The 18,664-nt window shown below is 40.0% G+C and overlaps 2 protein-coding genes across 2 annotated transcripts in view; one reads left to right on the top strand and one right to left on the bottom strand.

Annotated features, from left to right (window-relative positions):
• The first annotated feature begins 1,074 nt into the window (after window positions 1–1,074).
• pik3ip1 (phosphoinositide-3-kinase interacting protein 1) lies at window positions 1,075–7,893 on the top strand. Its single transcript, XM_034692606.1, has 6 exons — window positions 1,075–1,564; window positions 1,730–1,858; window positions 2,315–2,431; window positions 3,816–4,004; window positions 4,126–4,204; window positions 6,513–7,893. The coding sequence occupies exons 1-6, from the start codon at window positions 1,453–1,455 to the stop codon at window positions 6,727–6,729; spliced, it is 843 nt and encodes a 280-aa protein (XP_034548497.1). The 5' UTR covers window positions 1,075–1,452; the 3' UTR covers window positions 6,730–7,893.
• Window positions 7,894–9,719: 1,826 nt separating this feature from the next.
• The window catches only part of limk2 (LIM domain kinase 2), a 33,198-nt gene continuing 24,253 nt past the window's right edge, over window positions 9,720–18,664 (bottom strand). Inside the window, exons 5-17 of the mRNA XM_034692147.1 lie at window positions 17,591–17,700; window positions 17,041–17,226; window positions 16,671–16,776; window positions 15,485–15,699; window positions 15,196–15,379; window positions 15,008–15,094; window positions 14,610–14,741; window positions 14,035–14,091; window positions 13,469–13,534; window positions 12,639–12,813; window positions 12,492–12,547; window positions 11,948–12,105; window positions 9,720–11,001 (exon numbers count right to left, since the gene is read on the bottom strand). Coding sequence (XP_034548038.1) covers window positions 10,788–11,001; window positions 11,948–12,105; window positions 12,492–12,547; window positions 12,639–12,813; window positions 13,469–13,534; window positions 14,035–14,091; window positions 14,610–14,741; window positions 15,008–15,094; window positions 15,196–15,379; window positions 15,485–15,699; window positions 16,671–16,776; window positions 17,041–17,226; window positions 17,591–17,700 — 1,746 coding nt within the window. The 3' untranslated portion in view covers window positions 9,720–10,787. The remainder of the gene's footprint in view (window positions 11,002–11,947; window positions 12,106–12,491; window positions 12,548–12,638; window positions 12,814–13,468; window positions 13,535–14,034; window positions 14,092–14,609; window positions 14,742–15,007; window positions 15,095–15,195; window positions 15,380–15,484; window positions 15,700–16,670; window positions 16,777–17,040; window positions 17,227–17,590; window positions 17,701–18,664) is intronic.

Raw genomic sequence — 18,664 nt, 5'->3', positions numbered from 1 at the left:
CTTTCATATTTCACTGACCTCTTCCACCATCACACTCCTTCCCATAACCTGCGTTCCTCACATGCCAACCTCCTGTCTCCACCTCACAGAACCAAGCACCAAACCTGGGGGGACAGAGCCTTCTCCATAGCCGCCCCCACCCTCTGGAATTCACCCCCAGTGCCCACTCATATCCAAAACTGCTCAGATCCTTCAACATTCAAGTCTCTATTAAAAACTCACCTTTTGAAGTTAGCTTTTAATTTGTGATTGTACTTTTCTTTTGTTTTGTTTGATTTGGATTGACTTGTGTTCCTTGCTTGTATTGATTTTAACAGTTGTACAGTGTCTTTGAGTCTTTTAAAAGAGCTATATAAATAAAATGTATTATTATAATTAGTATTAGTATTAGTATTAGTATTCATATATAGAGTACACTTAGCTTAAAACCGGGATTTTTATTTGGACATATAACCTCCTAATTTTAAATTTTAAGATTCAATGTTGTGGAAACTTTTTCTATAATTTATCTCTCTCTCCCCTGTAGTGGGGGAAGCAGTCAGTTAACTTTATTTGTGTTCAGTCTAGCAGCAGAAGTTACATACACTGCATGCTGGGAGCATTCTGACTGGTTTGAAAGCACAGGATGAGATTGAAAATGCTGGATGGATTCTGTTTGCTCTGGTAAAAGCCTGAAAGCTGGGCAAGCATTTATTTGAAAAGTGAACATTGACTGACTCAGTGGTTGGCTGTTCTCTTTAGCAGTCCACCAACAATTACACAGCCCCCCCCCCCTGCAGTTCTACATTGCAATGCTCTTCATTACAGTATGTTTGTTCACAGCAGAAAACAGACTTCTGGTACAGGGACCAGTCTGGGAAGAAGAAGCCCTGACCGTAGAATATCTCACACAGGAGCGAGGCACTCAATGCCAGATAAGACTACTTAAATGGAGTGGAAAGTTTTGACTCAGCGCATTTAAAAATGGAATAGGAAAGCATTAGTGCTATTTTTAAAGTAATAAAGCTAGAATTATTGCTGGAAAAGCATGAGGAAAAAGTAAGGGTAGAAATCGCAAAGGACCCTATTTGCAGCTTGAACTTAAATGTGAGTGAGTTTCTGGTGAATTTCCATGCGGACTGTTTAATCGTGTGTTGTTTTTTAAAGGCTGCATGCCACAACTATTTCGAGCAATTTTGCAGCATCTTGTGTTTGCGTTCTGAGAAAACCTGGTGAGTATTTAGGACCAGGAAGTGTGTCCTGCCCCTGCTAGGAGCTGCTCCTCCTCCTCCTCTACCTCCTCCCACTGAAGGCTGTTTACGAAGAAAGCTGAGCTCCTCTGACAAAAACAAGGGCTGGAACTCCATCAGGCAGGAGCAGTGTGTCTGATGCACATTCAGCATAGGCTCTTCGTCCATTTTGTACGTTTATTTCCTAATTTAATCTTTTAGGGAAAAGTCGTATCAAGGCACCATGTTGTCGGTAAATTCAGCCCGCCAGCTCTGCAAAATGTTCTTCTCCCTGCATGTTGTTTTTCTGAGCGTGGTGGTTGTGGAGAGCAGTGCATCAAATGGAAGTCAAACAGGTAAATATTACAATAAATACGCTTTTCTTTTTTGCATTTGTCTTTAGTTGTAAAGTAAATACCTATATTTCATTTGAATTATTTGCCAAATAGTTATAGTATTCCCTCAGTTCTTTCTAATAGGACATACTGATGTGTTCTCACTTGTTCTGTTGTTTTTCTCAGACTGCATGACATCCAATGGTGTGAACTATAGAGGGGAACAACAAAGCTCCTCCTCAGGCCTGTCCTGTCTTAACTGGACAAACTCTACCAGAGACTATGATGTGAACAGCCAATCTGATTCACAGACAGGTAAACTTCTTAAATTGACTTTTTATGCAGAGTGAATATCATATCAAATAAATGATGGGATTGTGAAATATCATAGTTGCTGATAGGTACAATAGTTTCCTTCCAGGACTAGTTACATCTTTGTTGAGATGTTGATAGAAAGTAAAAATGCAGATAAGATTTTTCTTGCAGTCATGCAGAATTATAATCATAGGGTTGATATTTACAGCTCTGATTACTGCTTCTGTGCTGGTGATTTGTCTGTTAATGGTGTATAATGGCTTCTCCCCTGCCATTTTCTTTCTTTGTGCCCATGGTGGCTTGTTCATTGTAGTGTGATGAAGCAGTGTTAATGATTAATGAATCCAGTGGTTCATCCAGACAGCAGGGCAACACACTTATAGAGTCATGCCTGTGTTTTCAGCAGACCTCAATAACAGTCTCTGACTCTTTTTTCCCCCTCCGTTCCTTCTGTAGGTGTTGGAGATCACAATTACTGCCGAAACCCAGACTCCTCTGAGAAGCCTTGGTGCTACATTGCTGGCCCAGATGGGACAATCCAGAGACAATTCTGTGCAATTGAATTATGCAAAGGTAGGCTGACACAGAAAATAAATTAAGTATAACAGCTATTGAAGCTGCACATAATTCATCTGCAAAGATAAAATATGCATCTTCTAAATTAATGCCAGAAAACATTGAAATGCCCTCTTGACGCTACTGGCAATTACTTTCTTTTCCTGTTCTTCTCCGTGAAGCTCTCATTATTTTTAACTGTGAGAAATACTTGGGGGAAATAATGAGGGGAGATGTTTTTTTCTATGCAAATGTTCTAATTAGTCAACACCGAAATGAAAGTTTGACAAGAATTCAGCCAACTTATTGTGTCATCCAAAAGTTTTTAAAAGGTTTTTCTAGATGTTTTTTTTCCACAAATAATCCATTTACAGGTGATTTTTGAGATTTGGATCAATGACAGATACCTTGCTTATGTTTTTCCGTGTAAGAGTACTGTAGGTCAGTTGGTCAGGCTTAAGCCACTGAGAAGCCTGGTCTACTTTGCCCTTTGTTCCTCTCCTGACTCCAACCCAAGTAGCAAAAAAACAAAGCCCTGCAGTCACATGGCAGAAAGTTTAGTTTCAAGGAAAGCGTTAACCACGCCCTACAGCAGAGCTCATTGGAAGGGAAAAACAGACTACCCTTAGAGACAGCTTTTTATTGGTTGCTTCCCTTTATGACTTCATGCCATTTAACTCCCACAGAGTTCGTAAACAACAACCTGTATAGCCGGGATGGAAAAAAAAAAGATTTACAGAGCAGATGTTGACATCTGCCGCTGAACATTCCTCTCTCTTTAAAAGCAGTCCCGACTGCGGTTCCTGTTTTTGTTACAAATTGAAAAGTCCCTCACTTGGTGATCCTTGCCTTGAACAGGTTTACATTCCAACAGCTTCACGGGAGTCTGTCAGGGGTTTTTGTTTGGCTGCTTTGGTTGCATGAAAGCGCATTGTACAGATGAGCGAAATTATATTTCCTAGTCTGTTCAAAGTGTATTTAAAGTGCAACATTACAAGATTAGAAAAATGATAATGAAACACTGGAAGTAATAAGAAATACTTTGAGTGTATATTTTAACAGTGATTTAACTTATTTTAATTAGATGTATTGATTTGATTTTGGTCCCCTCAAAGGAATTATCAGGACAAAACAAAAGAAGAAAATCTGTGAGGCACATTTTTTGTAGTTAAATCAGCAAATTCAATAACTGACAAAAACAGGTACTTTATCACAGTGAGGGAATAATGTCATAACAATTTTCCAAAATGAAGTCAGCTGCAACCATACAGCTGCTTGTTGATACACATCTTAACCCTCTAGATTCTAATAGACCCTGAGAATTCACTGATAGTGACACTTTATTAACAGTACCTTCATTACCATTGGTGTTTGATCCATGCATTGTTTACTGTCTCTGTAGAACAAGCTTCTGCTGCACCAGCTGGGGCTGAATCCCTGAACCAAATAGGAACCACTCCCTCAACAGAGAGCTTCCAGCCCGCCAAGTCGAGAGCTTCTCGGGGGGAAGTTGCTGCAGTGCAGCCGGTGATGGGAATCAGCCAAAGAGTGCGCACAGGACCAAAGCAGAAAAAGGACCTTGGCACGCTCGGTATGTTGCAGTAGTTATAACTCTGACAATGTGATGTGGGTGATACACACTAAACTGCAGTTTAAATTCATGTACCTTCTACATTTCTATTTATCTTTGGTGTTTTCTTGTTGCTTCTCAGGCTATGTCATCGGCATTCTCATGATGGCCATCATAGTCCTCCTGGGAGTAGGCATCACACTTGGCTACTTCTATAAGAGGTCAGTATCTGAAGCAAAGCCATATCAGTGATCATTTTATGTACCATTAGTAAATCATAAGAGAATAGATACAATGTGATGAATTTTTTAAATAATTGTATCTGTTTTTTGGAAGCCCTACTGACAGTATGAACATCTACTGTAACTGGCATTAGGCTGAATTTTATACTTTAGAGCCCCCTTGTTCATCCAGGCACACAATATTATTTTCAAATAATAGGATACACAGTAGAAGTGCCAGTATGATTAGCTAAACACGTGCATGTTAATAGTCTTCTGTGTTCAGGGCTCCAGCTGTTGTTTACATAGCCTGATCATGCCGTCTGTCGCTGCATATGAATGCAATGCAACTGCTGTAGAGTCTTTATCAGGACAGCCGCAGCAGAACACGGGGAGGACCGTGGTAGGATATAAAAGGCCTGCTGTCTATTTTGAGCATCTTTATTTGATATTCTTAAAAGAGAAGAGAGCGAAGAGGAGGGGTTGGTTCAGATGGAGAAGCTCTCACATTTGCTGCAGTTATGTAAAATCCAAAATAAGGAAAGGAGAGACTGTGATTCCATTCAGCACAAAATATCCTCTCGGATCGATGTTGGGACTTCAAATCTGATTAGTCTTTGTTTTCTATTTTTAGAGGGTGATTATTAATTAGGAGCAGCATGTTATGTCAGAGGGGTTTATACTCCCCCTCAGCCTACACTGACATCACTTTCTGTAAAGTGATATTTGGGTGTCAAACATATCTGTCACCTCAATACAATCCAGCTTCCCCTCCTCAGACCAAGAGCTGTTGTAAACAACCATGAGACAATATGTACAATTTCAGTCATGCCGTGTACAAGCCAGAGAGGTTGTAACGCATGCAGAGGATCATATTGCTCCTACCTTAGGAACAGGCTCTGGGCCAACCAGTAGGAGAAAGTTGTGAACTGCCAAAGACACTGATCCCATGCAAATAGCCCCCTGAGAGGGCTGAGGCTCTGCAGAGAGCAGCAAGGAGATACATGCAATTAGCCCAAATGAATGCACTGTTACATAACTTTGAAAATCAATCTAATATATCAGGTTAATATCTCTCTGGTAGATATGAAGCTTGAGCCAGCAACAGTAAGTGTAGCTTAGCACAAATACTAGAAACAAGGCCAAACAGCCAGCCTCTGAAAGTGTCTGATCCCATCCAAGAAATAGCCTGGCACAGAACCCCAAATAAAATTTTACTCTTCATTTCTTGTACAGGTTAACAGTAATGCTGTAACATGCTAATTCATAAACCTCAAAGGTTCTTACAGTCAGATTTCGTTATCTTTGGATAAAGCCAGGCTTTTTCTCTTTGTTTTCCGTACTTTTGCTGAACTAGGCTTGCTAATACAGTCTGTTAATGCATATCTATACGAGATTGGTATAATAACGTATACCTGCTGAAATAAGCAGAAGAAATCCCCTGAAAATGTATAAAAACAGAGTTATAACACCCCAAGATATGCTCAAAACTAAACGAAACCACAACCAACAGTTGGGAAAACAGATGGTGATGTACAGGCAAACAGAATTACACAATATGCTGCACCGGAGGAGGGTGTGTTTTGACTCCAAATATACTCCCCTGTTTTGGCACCAGATCAGTAGAAGGCAACCTCGTGCCGTGTCCCATCTCTATGTTGCCCTGGAGTAGATAAAGTCTTTGCCAGGGTGTCATTTATGTGTTCCCTTTCACCATCTGCCACTTGTGTTTGTTGCAGACTGGGTACTTACCTCCTATGATAGGCTCTGTTTTCTACATACAGTATCTTATCTGAAGCTCCTTATCTTGAAGCTTGGGTAGTCTCCAAAAATAGGGTTGTATATGGCTACTATAACAAGGCTACTTGAGGTGCTACTGTAATTTTTTTTAAACCTAATCACTGCTGTTGAATACTTTGAGCACTTCCCCTACAGAGATTTATTACTTTCATTTTTGTTTACTCTAGCCTCTCTCAGAGCTACGGAGGCTGGCATCAATCAAAAATTCTTGCTTGAACTCTCAACAGCAGCTAGACACAACAAACAACTACCTACTTAACATGGGGGAGGATATAACAGATACAGAGCTAGATATTTCCATCAGGAGGTGGTGGAGAGCAAAACAGAGTAAACAAATGTGTGACTATTGGACAGGGAGTTGCTATGTAGTCTGAAATAGTACTCCAAATGAATGGATTTTTTTTAACTGCTGCTTGTATCACTAACAATTTTAACAACACAGTTTTGCCATGTCGACTTGGTTGGTGTGTCTGACAGCATTTTAAATATCTGTTGTGTTTTTCCTCAGGGGACGGGACTTGAAGAAGCAGCATGAGCAGCGAGTGTATGAGCGTGAGATGCAGAGGATCACCCTGCCCCTCTCTGCTTTCTCCAACCCCACCTGTGAGCTGGTCGACGAAAACACCATTGTTATCACTGCAGAGCACGAGACGACCCCCGTCCAGGAGGGCGTAGAGGGCGAGGACCCTCTCATGGGCCAGCAAGCTGGAACCCCTGGTGCATGAGCAGGCAGCTAGTCCTCCAACAGAACTGTTACATTTTTCGTGGACCAAAACACTCCTTTCGACATTTCTCAGCTCTGTTTTTAAGGAGTAGGAGAACAGTGTTGACTCCAAAGACTTGAACTTGTATGCTGTGTTCATTGTGTCCTCTTTTTTTTCCTTTACATTGAAGGCACAAACAAACATAAGCTAACATGTTCGAAACTGTCTAAACACCTAGAGATCACAACAAAGATAATTCAGAGGTCTTTAATATTCATATCTGGTATATTTGTAAGAAGAGGAAGGAGATCCCGGGCTGCCCCCCTTTTAAAAACAGTATCAAATGGATGTGTGTTTAAAATGGTGTGTAATGCACCACGTCTCCATGATGAGATGGTGTTTTAAAAAAAGGGAGAAAGTGGATCACTTTTTCATTATTTAGTGTGTCCATGTGAAGAAGTGCTCTTCACAGGAGGTGTAGGTTACATGATTAATTTGAGATATTTTTTGTATTGACTTGCTGGCTGTGCCGAGGGAGATGCAGACAAATGTTTATGTATAAAGAGTGACATATCTCCGTGAAACAGTTGTGTTACAATTGAATCCACCTCCTCTTGACCAGAAAGAAGGAATGTGAGGTGAACAGGCCCACTGAAGACAAGGGAAACTGCCTTAGCATGATACTTTTGAATGTATTAGTGTTATCACAACCCAATGGTTCATTTTCTCTTTGTACTCAACTTAAAGGGCCGATGCAGATGCAAAGCATGACAACGGTCATTGGAAGACATCAAAGAGGACTTGCCCTTTTCTTCCACAGGTTAAGTAGTGACAGGAAATATAACAGAGCGCTCTCAGGAAGCATGAGAGACGGTAGTTAGTCTTCAGGACAAAAAATAGCACTGCCACTACACAGAGCAGACGGGATGTGACATCCTGTCTTTGCAAAGCAGCACTGTGAGTGTGTGACGTGCTGAAGAAGCCTGGTGTCTTCGATTAGATTCAGACCATTGAAATATGCACTTGATGCTTCAGGAATGGAGTAGAATAGAAACAGTCCAAAGTTTGATGTTCATTCAGAAAACAATCAAAATATGAATGCATGTGCATGGTTACCTGCTGTATGTTTGTCCTCAGGGGCCATTTTTTGTAAAACTACTGATTAAAGATGACATTTTGAAAATACCTGCCTGATAATAGAAATCATCATACACGCCAGAGTGCAGTTTGTTACACGTGATGCATCGTTACTTCTCTTTGTATTTTCTGTACATTTGTTTATCACCCTATCACTTCAGATGATCCTGTTTTAACAGGATGCAAATCACTGTTAGTCTTTGGTTGGCTGCTCTTTTATTTTAAACGTGTGTGCTGGTTGTGAACATTAGTTTCTTCACATAGGCAATGTGTTTGAAAAACTGTTGTTCAGCGTTTGAATTAAGTATGTGTATGAATGCAGATTTTCACTGCTGAGACTGAAATAAAAAATCAAACAATATAATTTGTTGTTTATATATGTTTAGAATTTAGAATCATAAGTAAGTGGGTTTTCCCACTATAACATCAAACTCTTTCAAACTTGTTATTCAAGTTTGGTTCACTGTTGGAATGTTTTGCAGCAGCTCCCTCTGTTGGCGATTCTGAAGTAAATCTGCACTCACTGGAGTCACCTGAGGAAGTAGGTTACAGTAACAAAGTAGAAAGAACAAGAGAACAAAGAGATGTGAAGAGGCTTCAAGGACATCTGACAGAAAACGAAAAACAACCTGTTGTACAGGAGCTTGGATCTCAGGATGTCGTTCATATACTTTAACAGAAACACATTTTTAATCACCCTCTTATGAGTTGAATTGAAACAAAATTTGAAGCACAATTAATTTGATAGTGTGCTTTCAAGTTATTTGACGAACCACAGCTGTAATTCAGGACAATATAAATTACAGTCAATGAGATTTATTCAAAAGGCAATGAGTTATAAACATGTAGATGTTTTGTCCTCTCACCTATTTCTCATTTACTCCAAAGTATGTGAAAAAAATGGAAATGCTGTTTTATGATCAAAAGTGACATCTGATTTTGTTTTCAAAATATCTTTCCAAAAATCCCATATGATATCAAGATATTGTGCAGTTGAATACTTGAATACCTGAATTAATTAATTCTGAATATTTTCATTTACCTTTGATTGCAACTAGCCTTTTTTCAAAAATTTCATTTTTTTATGTAGGTCCCTGAAAAAGGAAATTTGATCATCTCAGCACATTTTTCAAGTCATCTTGTATGAAAAATAAATAAAACCCTGTTTCCCATTCCACAAATTATTTCATTTATTATCATTATCAATAAATATTTATTCCTATAGCGCCAAATCACAACAAACATTATCTCAAGTTGCTCTTACAAACAGAGCAGGTCGAGACCGTACTCTATGTTAAATTATTAACAAAGAGCCAACACTGAGACAGGATAAGAGCCAGTTGCCTCTTACAGACGGGACTCAGTCTTATCTCATCATTATCTGCCTTGAGCTTTGCACCTCGCAGTATTTAGCTAGGTACAGCGGCGAGGAAAAACTTATTTTTAACAGGCAGAAACCTCGAGCAGAACCAGACTCATGTTAGACAGACTTCTTCTGAGACTGAGTTGGGGTTGGAAAGAGGGATGAGAGAGAGAGAGAGAGAGAGAGAGAGAGAGAGAGAGAGAGAGAGAGAGGTCATGAGACCAATAGTATTAGTAGTAGTGGAGTTATACATTTTCTGGCGTTTGATGCCTTTATGACAGTGGAGATAGTAGGATGCTGGGGAGAGAGAGAAGGGAATTACAGTACATCTGGCAGGGGGCTGCGAGTTGCATTTGAACCCAGCTGCCTGCTTCTAGGACTTAAACGTTTGTACATAGGGTACCTGATTTCACCGATCCCCAACATATTAACTTTGAACTTGAACTGTAACAGGAGGAATGATTCTTGGCATTCTTTATTGAAGTGCAAAATTGAATGAAGACAACAAAAATCCAACTTTCAGAAGCTTTATTTATGAAACACTACAGTGATATAAATAATGGTGGTTACAACTAGTCGTCAGTACCTTGCATGATCAGAGCAAAATGGCAAAAACGTCCATTGTTGACGAAATGTCTAAAAATCTACAAATCTGGAGTTCCCATTAGAAAATAACCTCCAGTTGGAGGTTGACTATTTACACATCTATATACACTGCTTAAGAAAACAAATCTAGTTCTTCTGTACAAAGCAACTTTTCATGGTGAAGTCGTGCATGATTGTGTCTCACGAGTACTAATAACACCAACTTTCCTGTATCAGATGTTTGAGAGGAACTATGAACGAAATGTCAGTGTGGTAAACAAAAAAATCTAAAGTGTTCGTTCATCAATCTAAGAAATTTCTTTACATCATGTGACTACAAAGTACAGAACTATACTTGTAACCATCTTGTCAAAAATAAGTTTATTCGTGCTCAAAAGAAAAAATTGGAACATTCCTTTGCCTTCTTGTGTCAAATCTGAAGGAGCTTAAAGGTCAGTGTGTTTTTCTTCAGCTGGTACCTGAAGTCACACCTGTGTTCTTCAAGCTGGCCCTCTATTCACTTAGACTTGTCGATCAGCCAAACTGTCATCATCTTTGTTTCCTTTGTTGCAGCATTGAAGCGAGCGCTCTAATTATCTATGACTGATCTGTGCATGCCACACATGGCAAACAAGTTCAGAATCAGAAAAACAAAACTGCTGTCATATGGATGCTCTCACCTTATAAAGATGCTTGTCCTCTGTCTGGAAAAGGATCAAAAAAAGTTTTGTATCGTCTTTTTGCACAGTAAACAGATCAGCCTGCATATGTTAAGTGGTGCTTTTTGAAGTCTTTTTGAAATGTGTCTGTCCACTCACATTGCAGTTCATTGACTCACATAGGAGTTAAGGTCCTCACAGAAGGAAACTGCTCCAGCTACATCAGGTTATCCAGTTCTAACATGGCTTGGGTTTAAAGCGACTTTCCTCTTTTTTTTCATCCACAGTGTTAGTGCAGCAGTTCAGAGGGGGGGGCAGACAAAGAGGCCCAGGTCCTAGGTGCCATTGTTCGTCATGCTGGGAGAATCTGTAGGGGCTGCTGTTTGGGTGGATGGCTCTTCTTTGCTCTGTGATGGAGAGCTGTTCTTAGGCCAGAGGAGCTGACTCAAACTCTGGTGGAGTTCATCCAGTTCAGCAGGCAGGGGGATCCCCAGTTCCTGGTTCAGGGACAATGCATCAAACCAGTCCTCCAGCTTCTGGAATGGAGGACTGAAAGAAAAGGGGGAGGGGGGAAAGCAGGGAGGGCACACAGAGGGGCAGGAGGTTAATATCTGACTGACAAGGCTGAGAGAAAACATGAGGAAACAATCTTGCAGCAGAGGCATGGTCCTGTGCTGGCAGGTCTACATGGCATCTAAGAGTAGTCTTCATTACACAGAGGGTGCATAGTTTGCATCACATGTTGCATTTCTCAATCTTTACACAACTGTGCAAAAAAATCCCTTTTATACAAGATCTGCCCTCAGGAAATACGCCTTCTTAAAGCCAATGGAATTCTGTGCCTGTCCACATCTTGGGTCTCTCCACTCACAGGTCCTTTTCTAAACTTCAACTTAATCTGTCAGCATTTGTTTGGATGTCTATGTTATTTGGTAAATGTCTATATAAAATCTCCATGAACACAAAATACATAGGCAAGAGACAAGTTATTTAGTGTTGGTTCCTGTTAGAGTTTTAGTATTGTCTGATAGCATCTTTGCAGGCATTGGTTAAATGTTGGAAAACAGTTTGTCTGAAAAGTAAAAGGCAGAATGCATCAGCTGTTATGCAATTCTTGAACCCACTGGCTATCGTCTATTAAATAATAAGCTTATTATCAATTGTTATGACTAGACATCTGCATGTGAGTGCAGCTGAAAAAGAGACTGGAAAATAAATGATTTACCTTAGACTCCCTCTACAATGAGTGATCTGAAAAAATGGGTCATTTCTCCCAGAGGTTTTTAGCTATTGTGACATCATTAGATCATCTTTAAAACATCTTTTATGCTTCCACACAAGCCTGACATATTTGATGCTTTTGTTTTTCTATTTCTTGTGCCTGTGTCGGTTCTTCCAAACTTATTGTGTCATTTACTTTCAGTTTCTTAAGTTTAATGAAACAGACTATAGACATGTGACAAGGCAATACATAACAACAGCAGCAGGTGCTCACCGGTTGTCTGGTGTGAGGTCACAGCAGGCTACAGTCAGTGGAAAGAAAGCTGGTGGACAGTCTTCAGGGAGGAACTTCTCCACAAACTTTCTTACGTTCAGACCAAAGTCCAGAGTCCTGGGGAGGCATTCTGGGTCTGCATAGACTTTTCCAATGATCTACATCATAAGACAGGAGGAGGACCCAGGTGTCAATACATTCATATAAAGAAAGTAATATTAGTGTAAATATATTGAGCACAGACTATAACATGTTAGAGCCTGTTGACTACACAAGTGTCTACTTTCCATGTTGTTGACGTTTTTTCCAAAGCATACGATTACATTGTAGAGTTGCATAAACTTGTTTGGTTACACAACATGTCATCAAAACTGTGTTGTAACAATCTGATGATACAGCTGTGAGGAGAAGTTGACATAAAGAATCTTGACTCTATGTACTCACTGCCTCAGGGCTATTGAATAAACTGTAAAAACAGCAGTGCAATCACAAAACATATTAGAATATCACTACAAATACTCTTCGAAAAGCAGCTTGATCTTACCTCACAAAGCACAATTCCAAAGGAGAAGATGTCCACCTTCTCGTCATAGCGTTTACCTGAAATAACAAAGTTAAAGAATAATAAGTTGAAATAATCATTATTCACAGTTAATTATGCTCACAATTAATTTTCTGGTGAGCAGCTTACCATTGAGCATCTCTGGGGCCATCCAGTAAGGATTTCCCACTACAGTGTAGCGCTTCTTTCTGTCAACACGTCTGAACACTCTCTTCTTGTTGGAGGGTTTTTCTGGTGCAGGCTTGACTTTGTCTTCTACGATGAGTCGTGACAGTCCAAAGTCAGCAACAACCACAGTGTTATCCTGTGTAAAGAGGACATTTAAAGGTTAATTTCAACTTAAATATCAGTACAGAGGCCCACAGAAGTAAACATCTCATGTATAACAAGCAATGACTGGCCAGTTACTTGTATATCAGGAAGAATACATGATCTTTATACAACCCCAATTTCATTAAAGTTGGGACACTGTGTTGAGTGTTGATAAAAGATGAGGTAATGCACACACATCCCTGCTGTTTAGAAACATGCTGCTGGTCCATTCAAAATCAGTATATATTTTTTTCATGAAACAAAAAAAGAAAATTAAGATTTAACATTTTATATGTTATCTTTGCAGTATTTTTAGTTAAGCGTAAGATTTAAATGGTTTGCAAATCATCAAATTCTGTTTTTATTACCATTCTACACATGTGCCAACTCTTTCAGAATCAGGGTTGTGGAAACTAAATGCTCTGCAAGGTTCTACCAAAGTCCTCTTAAATTATTCAAGATTGTCTTGTCTTGAATTCATGCTTTACTTGGTGGATCACATGGCGGGGCACAGCTCCATCTCACAGCTTCATGCATGCAAACTATTACTCGGCTCATTAGACTGGAGACAAATTGTTCCAACCTTGAATGATTTATTGTACAAACTTTATGATGTGTAATGACTTGGAAGATATTCTGACACCTACCAGTTTAACCAGGCAGTTGTGAGAATTGAGGTCTCTGTGAATGATGCTCATTGAGTGAAGGTAAGCCTGGAGAAAAAGAGGAAAGTCAAAGATGGTTTTTATTCATGTGCTCCTTTTATTTTGTAAAACTTTCTAAGATGTGCAGATCTTCTCTAGTGTCTCAATTAAGAGTTTATGGCTCAATTTAAATTAGAGCAAATCTCTGCAACCTAATCTAAAATGTTTTTCAATGCAGGTCGTTACTCTTTAGATTTCTTCAAAACATTTGAATTTATGAAAGTTGCTCTCCTAAGAGTTGTGATTGATTTATCATTCTCAGATAAAAACATATGATTTGACTAACTTCATTTGAAAGTTAAATAATAAAAAAAAGTGATGTAACATTTTCTCTTTCATGCTTGGTTTATCTGAGGACCTGATGTGTAGTTCACTATGCCCACAAGGGGTCCTGTGTGTGTCAAGTTGTCTAAATGTGCCTCTGAGCAGATTTACACACATTTAGGCAGCTGAAAGAGAGAAGCCAACGATTTCACTACTGGAATTGTCTTTGCAGGAGGCCAACTCACCATGCCAGAAGCGATGCTCTTTGCAAAGCTCACCCTTTGCTCCCATGGAAACGGGTCCTGTTAGTGCAGAGAGAGAAGAAAAAAAAGCACAAAAGAATGAAATGAAAAGAAGCTCCTTTAGAGGCTGTAATGCCAAACATAAGTAAATATTTAAAGATTTGGCACCAAAGTAGAGACAGGAAACAGTATCCAATCCATAACAAAATGAATCCTTTATGAATAAAATTCAAACCTTGCTCACCCCCTCTTTCTTTAAACAGACAAATAAAGCCTACTCCTCTCCTCACTGGGTCGTCTGTTTAACTGAACTGCTGCACATAAACAGTAAGCTGTGGAGGAGGGGAGCACAGCTCTTTAAATTTCACCTGGAAACACTTTCTAAAACTTTTCTCATTCCACATCTTGGCCTGTTGACATGCCAGCTAGCCCACTACAGAGCCGTCTATCAGAGTGTACTTCAGGTCAGCACCCTCCCACCCTTCTAACCGCCATCTGTGAACACTGAAGGGTTTTTCTGTGCTCTATTGTAGGAGAGGAGAGGGAGAGAGTTAAGTGAATCAACTAGTTTAACTCACCGTGTCTCTGATGAAATCCTTCAGAGTGCCTCCCTCGATAAACTCGGTTATCAGATTAAGCTTCTTGTCCTTGTATAGCACACCAATGAACCTCAAAACATGGGGATGATCAAGGCTTCGCATCACTTTGACCTGAAACAGAGGAAGAGTTAAAGGGAATCTTGCATTATAATTGTAAGCTGATAATCTGCGATCAGTTCCCACATTAAATACAATAAAAGTCAGTCTAATCTTTCCCACACGACTGGGATGCAAACCTCAAAATAGAAAGGTACAAAGAGGACATTGTGGTCAAATGTGGCATGTGTTTAGTTGTATTATAAATCACAGCTCTTTGCAGAGTAAAAAGACTGTTTCTACTCAAAGGAAGTAAGGGCCTCCTGTTGCCGATTACCAACCTCCTTTAGGAACGTTTTCTGTGTCTCCTCATCACACCGGATCAGCTCCTTCATTACCATCACCTCTCCTGTGGCTTTATGAGTCACCTGTAGGTTTAAAAATCAATATATGTGTCACTTTAAGAGGAACCACAGTGGTACAAATGAGTGAAGACAATATGAAAATGTATTGTGAGCTGGAGTTTCACCTTGATAGCCTGTCCAAAGAAGCCTTTTCCTAAGATCTCTCCATGGATGAGGTCACATGGTCGGAAAATACGATGAGAGCAGCTACTGGAGGACCTCAAAGATTCAGAGCGCCCAACTTGTGTGCTAAAAGGCATCTCTTTGGGAGAATTAGGCCCTGGTGACTTACAGATGCTGTTACTGCGCCTGGATGGAGAGAATGTGGTGGATTAAATATTGTGCACAATAATCACATGTCACTAACATCCATGCAACATGTCTGGGGTTTGGTATTTCGCTGCTCTAACCTACCTCAAAGACCTTCTTTTCAGTATGCCCTCATCAACTACATCAGTCCTCTCCAGGACTGCATCAGAAGGTGAGGACAGACGCATGCGGGAGGTTGCTGGGACTCCTAGACGGCTTCTTGGGGATCCTAGCCGGAGCCGGTCCAGACGCTGCCTGACGGGGTCATACTCTATCAGCAGCTGTAGAGTGTGGCTGGTGCGGTGAATAAGATCATCCACCTGAACATGACAACAAGAGTTAGGAGTTAGATCCTTGGATTATGCCATAATCTTGCAGTGATAGTGCTGATTTCTCCAAGTTATTTTACTCTTTAAAACTGCAGCAAATTAACTCTACGACATATATACACACATTTTTTCATTTTCATACATCATGAAAAAAAATACTACCTCTAGTATTTTATCTTTGAAGTGGGTAAAATCAATCATATTGTTGTAATAAAATGTTTACTCAGCTCTGATGGAGTTCATAATAAGTATATGAGACATGATTTAACTGCCCTAAGAGCAGGATATGTAAGTTGTATGGAGACTTCTCTATTAAAGTCAACAAGTTTCTGTACTATTATACTACAAGTTAGACCTTAATTCAGTCAATTCCAACAGAAACTGAACATTGCAACCTTCATGGAGGAAGTGTGTTGTTGCAGGGCTATCCCGTACAGACTGCATTTGTTTCCGCTAGGTGTACCTAATAAACTGGCAAGAGATTCCCTTCTACTCAAATGTCAGACAGTAGCAGAGTTCAATGATTTAGCAGGACTCAGAATTAACAATGGGAACTGCAGGAAATGTAATGGAAACTTCTGAAATGGAATATGATATCAAAATGAATCACAGGGGCAACAGGATACGGAAGCAAAACAATAGAAAAAAAGTAGTGAATGATGACAGAGTTGGTATGAATACAATAGGGTGAGGTTGTGGGAATGAGCCGTAAGTGCAGTCATACCACATACCGTCCTCTCCCACCCAAAGAATGAATAAATGATGGAGGAATTTGAGGAATGTTAAAAATCACATGTGCAGTCACTGTATAATGAGAACATAGCTGTGCAAAATGCACATAAGGAATGCACTTGCACTTAACAGCTACATTGATTGACCCGATTGGAGGAATTTCACGTCACATCTTGATCCATCAGTGTAAGGTATGTGTGTGTGCGTGTGTGCGTGTGGCATTAACTTACCTCCTCTTCCATAAGTGTCCCAACTGGAAGGCCATTAATCTCCAGGATCCTGTCCCCGACATGGATGGCGTTTCTCACCTCCGGACTAATAAGCATCCCTCTGACTCTGCAACAGCAGCACAGCAACACTTCATTGTGAGTATAAGCTCTGTACAAATGGTATGCTTATTTCAAGTCTGCAGGTTGAGGGGAAACTGGGTCAAACACATAATCGATAATCATCTTTTCTGCAGTGTAACACAAAAACATGCACCAACACAAACACCAATGTCCTATTATTTAGCAAAGCTATAATCAGTCTTACATAAAGCATTAATCACTGCTTTTCCCACATGGACTCAGCAATTGGTGTCCATCAGCTCCCACTTACTCTTTCACTTGAACGGTAGCTGAGCCGTTGACGTCCCTCAACACCGAGACGGAGAGGCCCCTCTTGCCGTTGGCTGCAGAGGGCATCGAGATGAGAGTTACCGTGTGAGGGTAAGAGTCCAAGACCGAGTCGTGCAAGCGCTTTTCCAACATGGGCGTAAGAATCACCTGCTTGTAGCACTTCCCACTGTACACAACAGAGAAGAGAGGCTGGTTGAGTAACTCATCAACTGAGGCAAAAATGATTGACCATACGCTAAATTAAAGAAGACGTTATTATTTGTCGATTCTATCTCTAAATGTTCTACAGATTGAGTTAAAGAAACAAATAAAAAATAAAAAATATGAAGACAGTATCATGTATTACAATAAAGGGTGATTCATTCATTCATGTAACAATGGTTCCTCTATCAAGCTTTTACTGGAACTACCACAAAAGGAGATGTTGATTATTCACTTCCCTTATTTATCTGATGTATGAAGAACTTTACAACCTTTACTTCCATACTACATGATGTCATAGTAAAAGTGGTCAACAGCAGGTCTCTTACCAGTAGAGTTTCGATCGCTCCACTAAGGCGTAGGTATCCCTGTCTTCAATCACCACCTTGCAGCTCAGGCACACAAAGCACTCAGGGTGATACTTGTGTTCTCCGGCCACCTGGAACCACAAACAAAAACGAGCCGATCTTCAAAACATTCACCCGACTCAAAGCCAAGAGAAGTGATGTGCTGATGGTTGTTCTCGTGTCTGGCTCTGTGCTGAAATGAGTGTGTCAGGCTGCCTGTTGCTTTCTGCCCTCCTCCTGCTCTGACACAGTCTTAACACCTGCTTTACTCGCACGCTGTCTGGAATCTGCTATGATGTCACCTCCCTCAGCAGGTCTGAGCCACTCGTCTCGCTGACGTTCTTTGAACCCTCTGAAACCGCCTCACTGTCTGTTATGTGCTTTCTCTCTCATTAGTGCTGCCCGAGCAATTTCCCTTTCTGAGATTTGTGTTACCCTCTAATTGATGCTGCCTTTTCTATTTCTCATGCAATGCAGGATCATTTTCTCACTCATTACAAAAGAGGTAATTCAACAACATACCGGAGAACAAATCATGATGATTTCAGGTTTGGTTATGTACTTCAAGTGTTCAAGCTACATTTCAAACACGGCTGAGTGGAACATTTAAACATGCACCTGAGTTGTGTGGTAAAGTGAGGAGGGAAAAACAGATTTTTTTTTTTATGAAGCATAGTTCCAGGATGGCATACATTTTATATTTTCTTCTGTGTGTTGTCTTAATTTTTTCTTTTCTTCTTTGGGTTTTATAAAGATATTATGTGTTGTTTTTGGTTTGTCTTGTTTCATATTTGACAGTTATGTAGTTATTTAAAAACAAATATATATGTAGGGAGGACTCTGAATACAGCTTTTAGGGTTCCTACTTTCTTGAGTTAAGTTTGAGTTTATTTGATTAGGACAATGCACATTATTTAACATTTCAACAGTATGCCTCAATGTAAATATGCCGTAATTAGCACAATAGCTAAATTTAATCTGTAGTCCTAAGGCAGGTACTCACATAAACATAAAACAACTTTTTGTTGTAATTTTAAAATTACAGGATGTCACAGA

Source organism: Notolabrus celidotus, chromosome 9, assembly GCF_009762535.1.
Source record: "Notolabrus celidotus isolate fNotCel1 chromosome 9, fNotCel1.pri, whole genome shotgun sequence".
In the NCBI taxonomy this organism is placed as follows: domain Eukaryota; kingdom Metazoa; phylum Chordata; class Actinopteri; order Labriformes; family Labridae; genus Notolabrus; species Notolabrus celidotus.
Note: the sequence above shows the minus strand (reverse complement) of the source record. Positions and strands in the feature narration are given on the sequence as shown.

Coding starts and splice junctions, on each gene's coding strand:
- pik3ip1 (XM_034692606.1), top strand. CDS start 1,453: ATGTTGTCGGTAAATTCAGCCCGCCAGCTCTGCAAAATGTTCTTCTCC. Junction 1,565..1,729: donor ATCAAATGGAAGTCAAACAG/GTAAATATTACA, acceptor TGTTTTTCTCAG/ACTGCATGACATCCAATGGT. Junction 4,205..6,512: donor CTTGGCTACTTCTATAAGAG/GTCAGTATCTGA, acceptor GTTTTTCCTCAG/GGGACGGGACTTGAAGAAGC.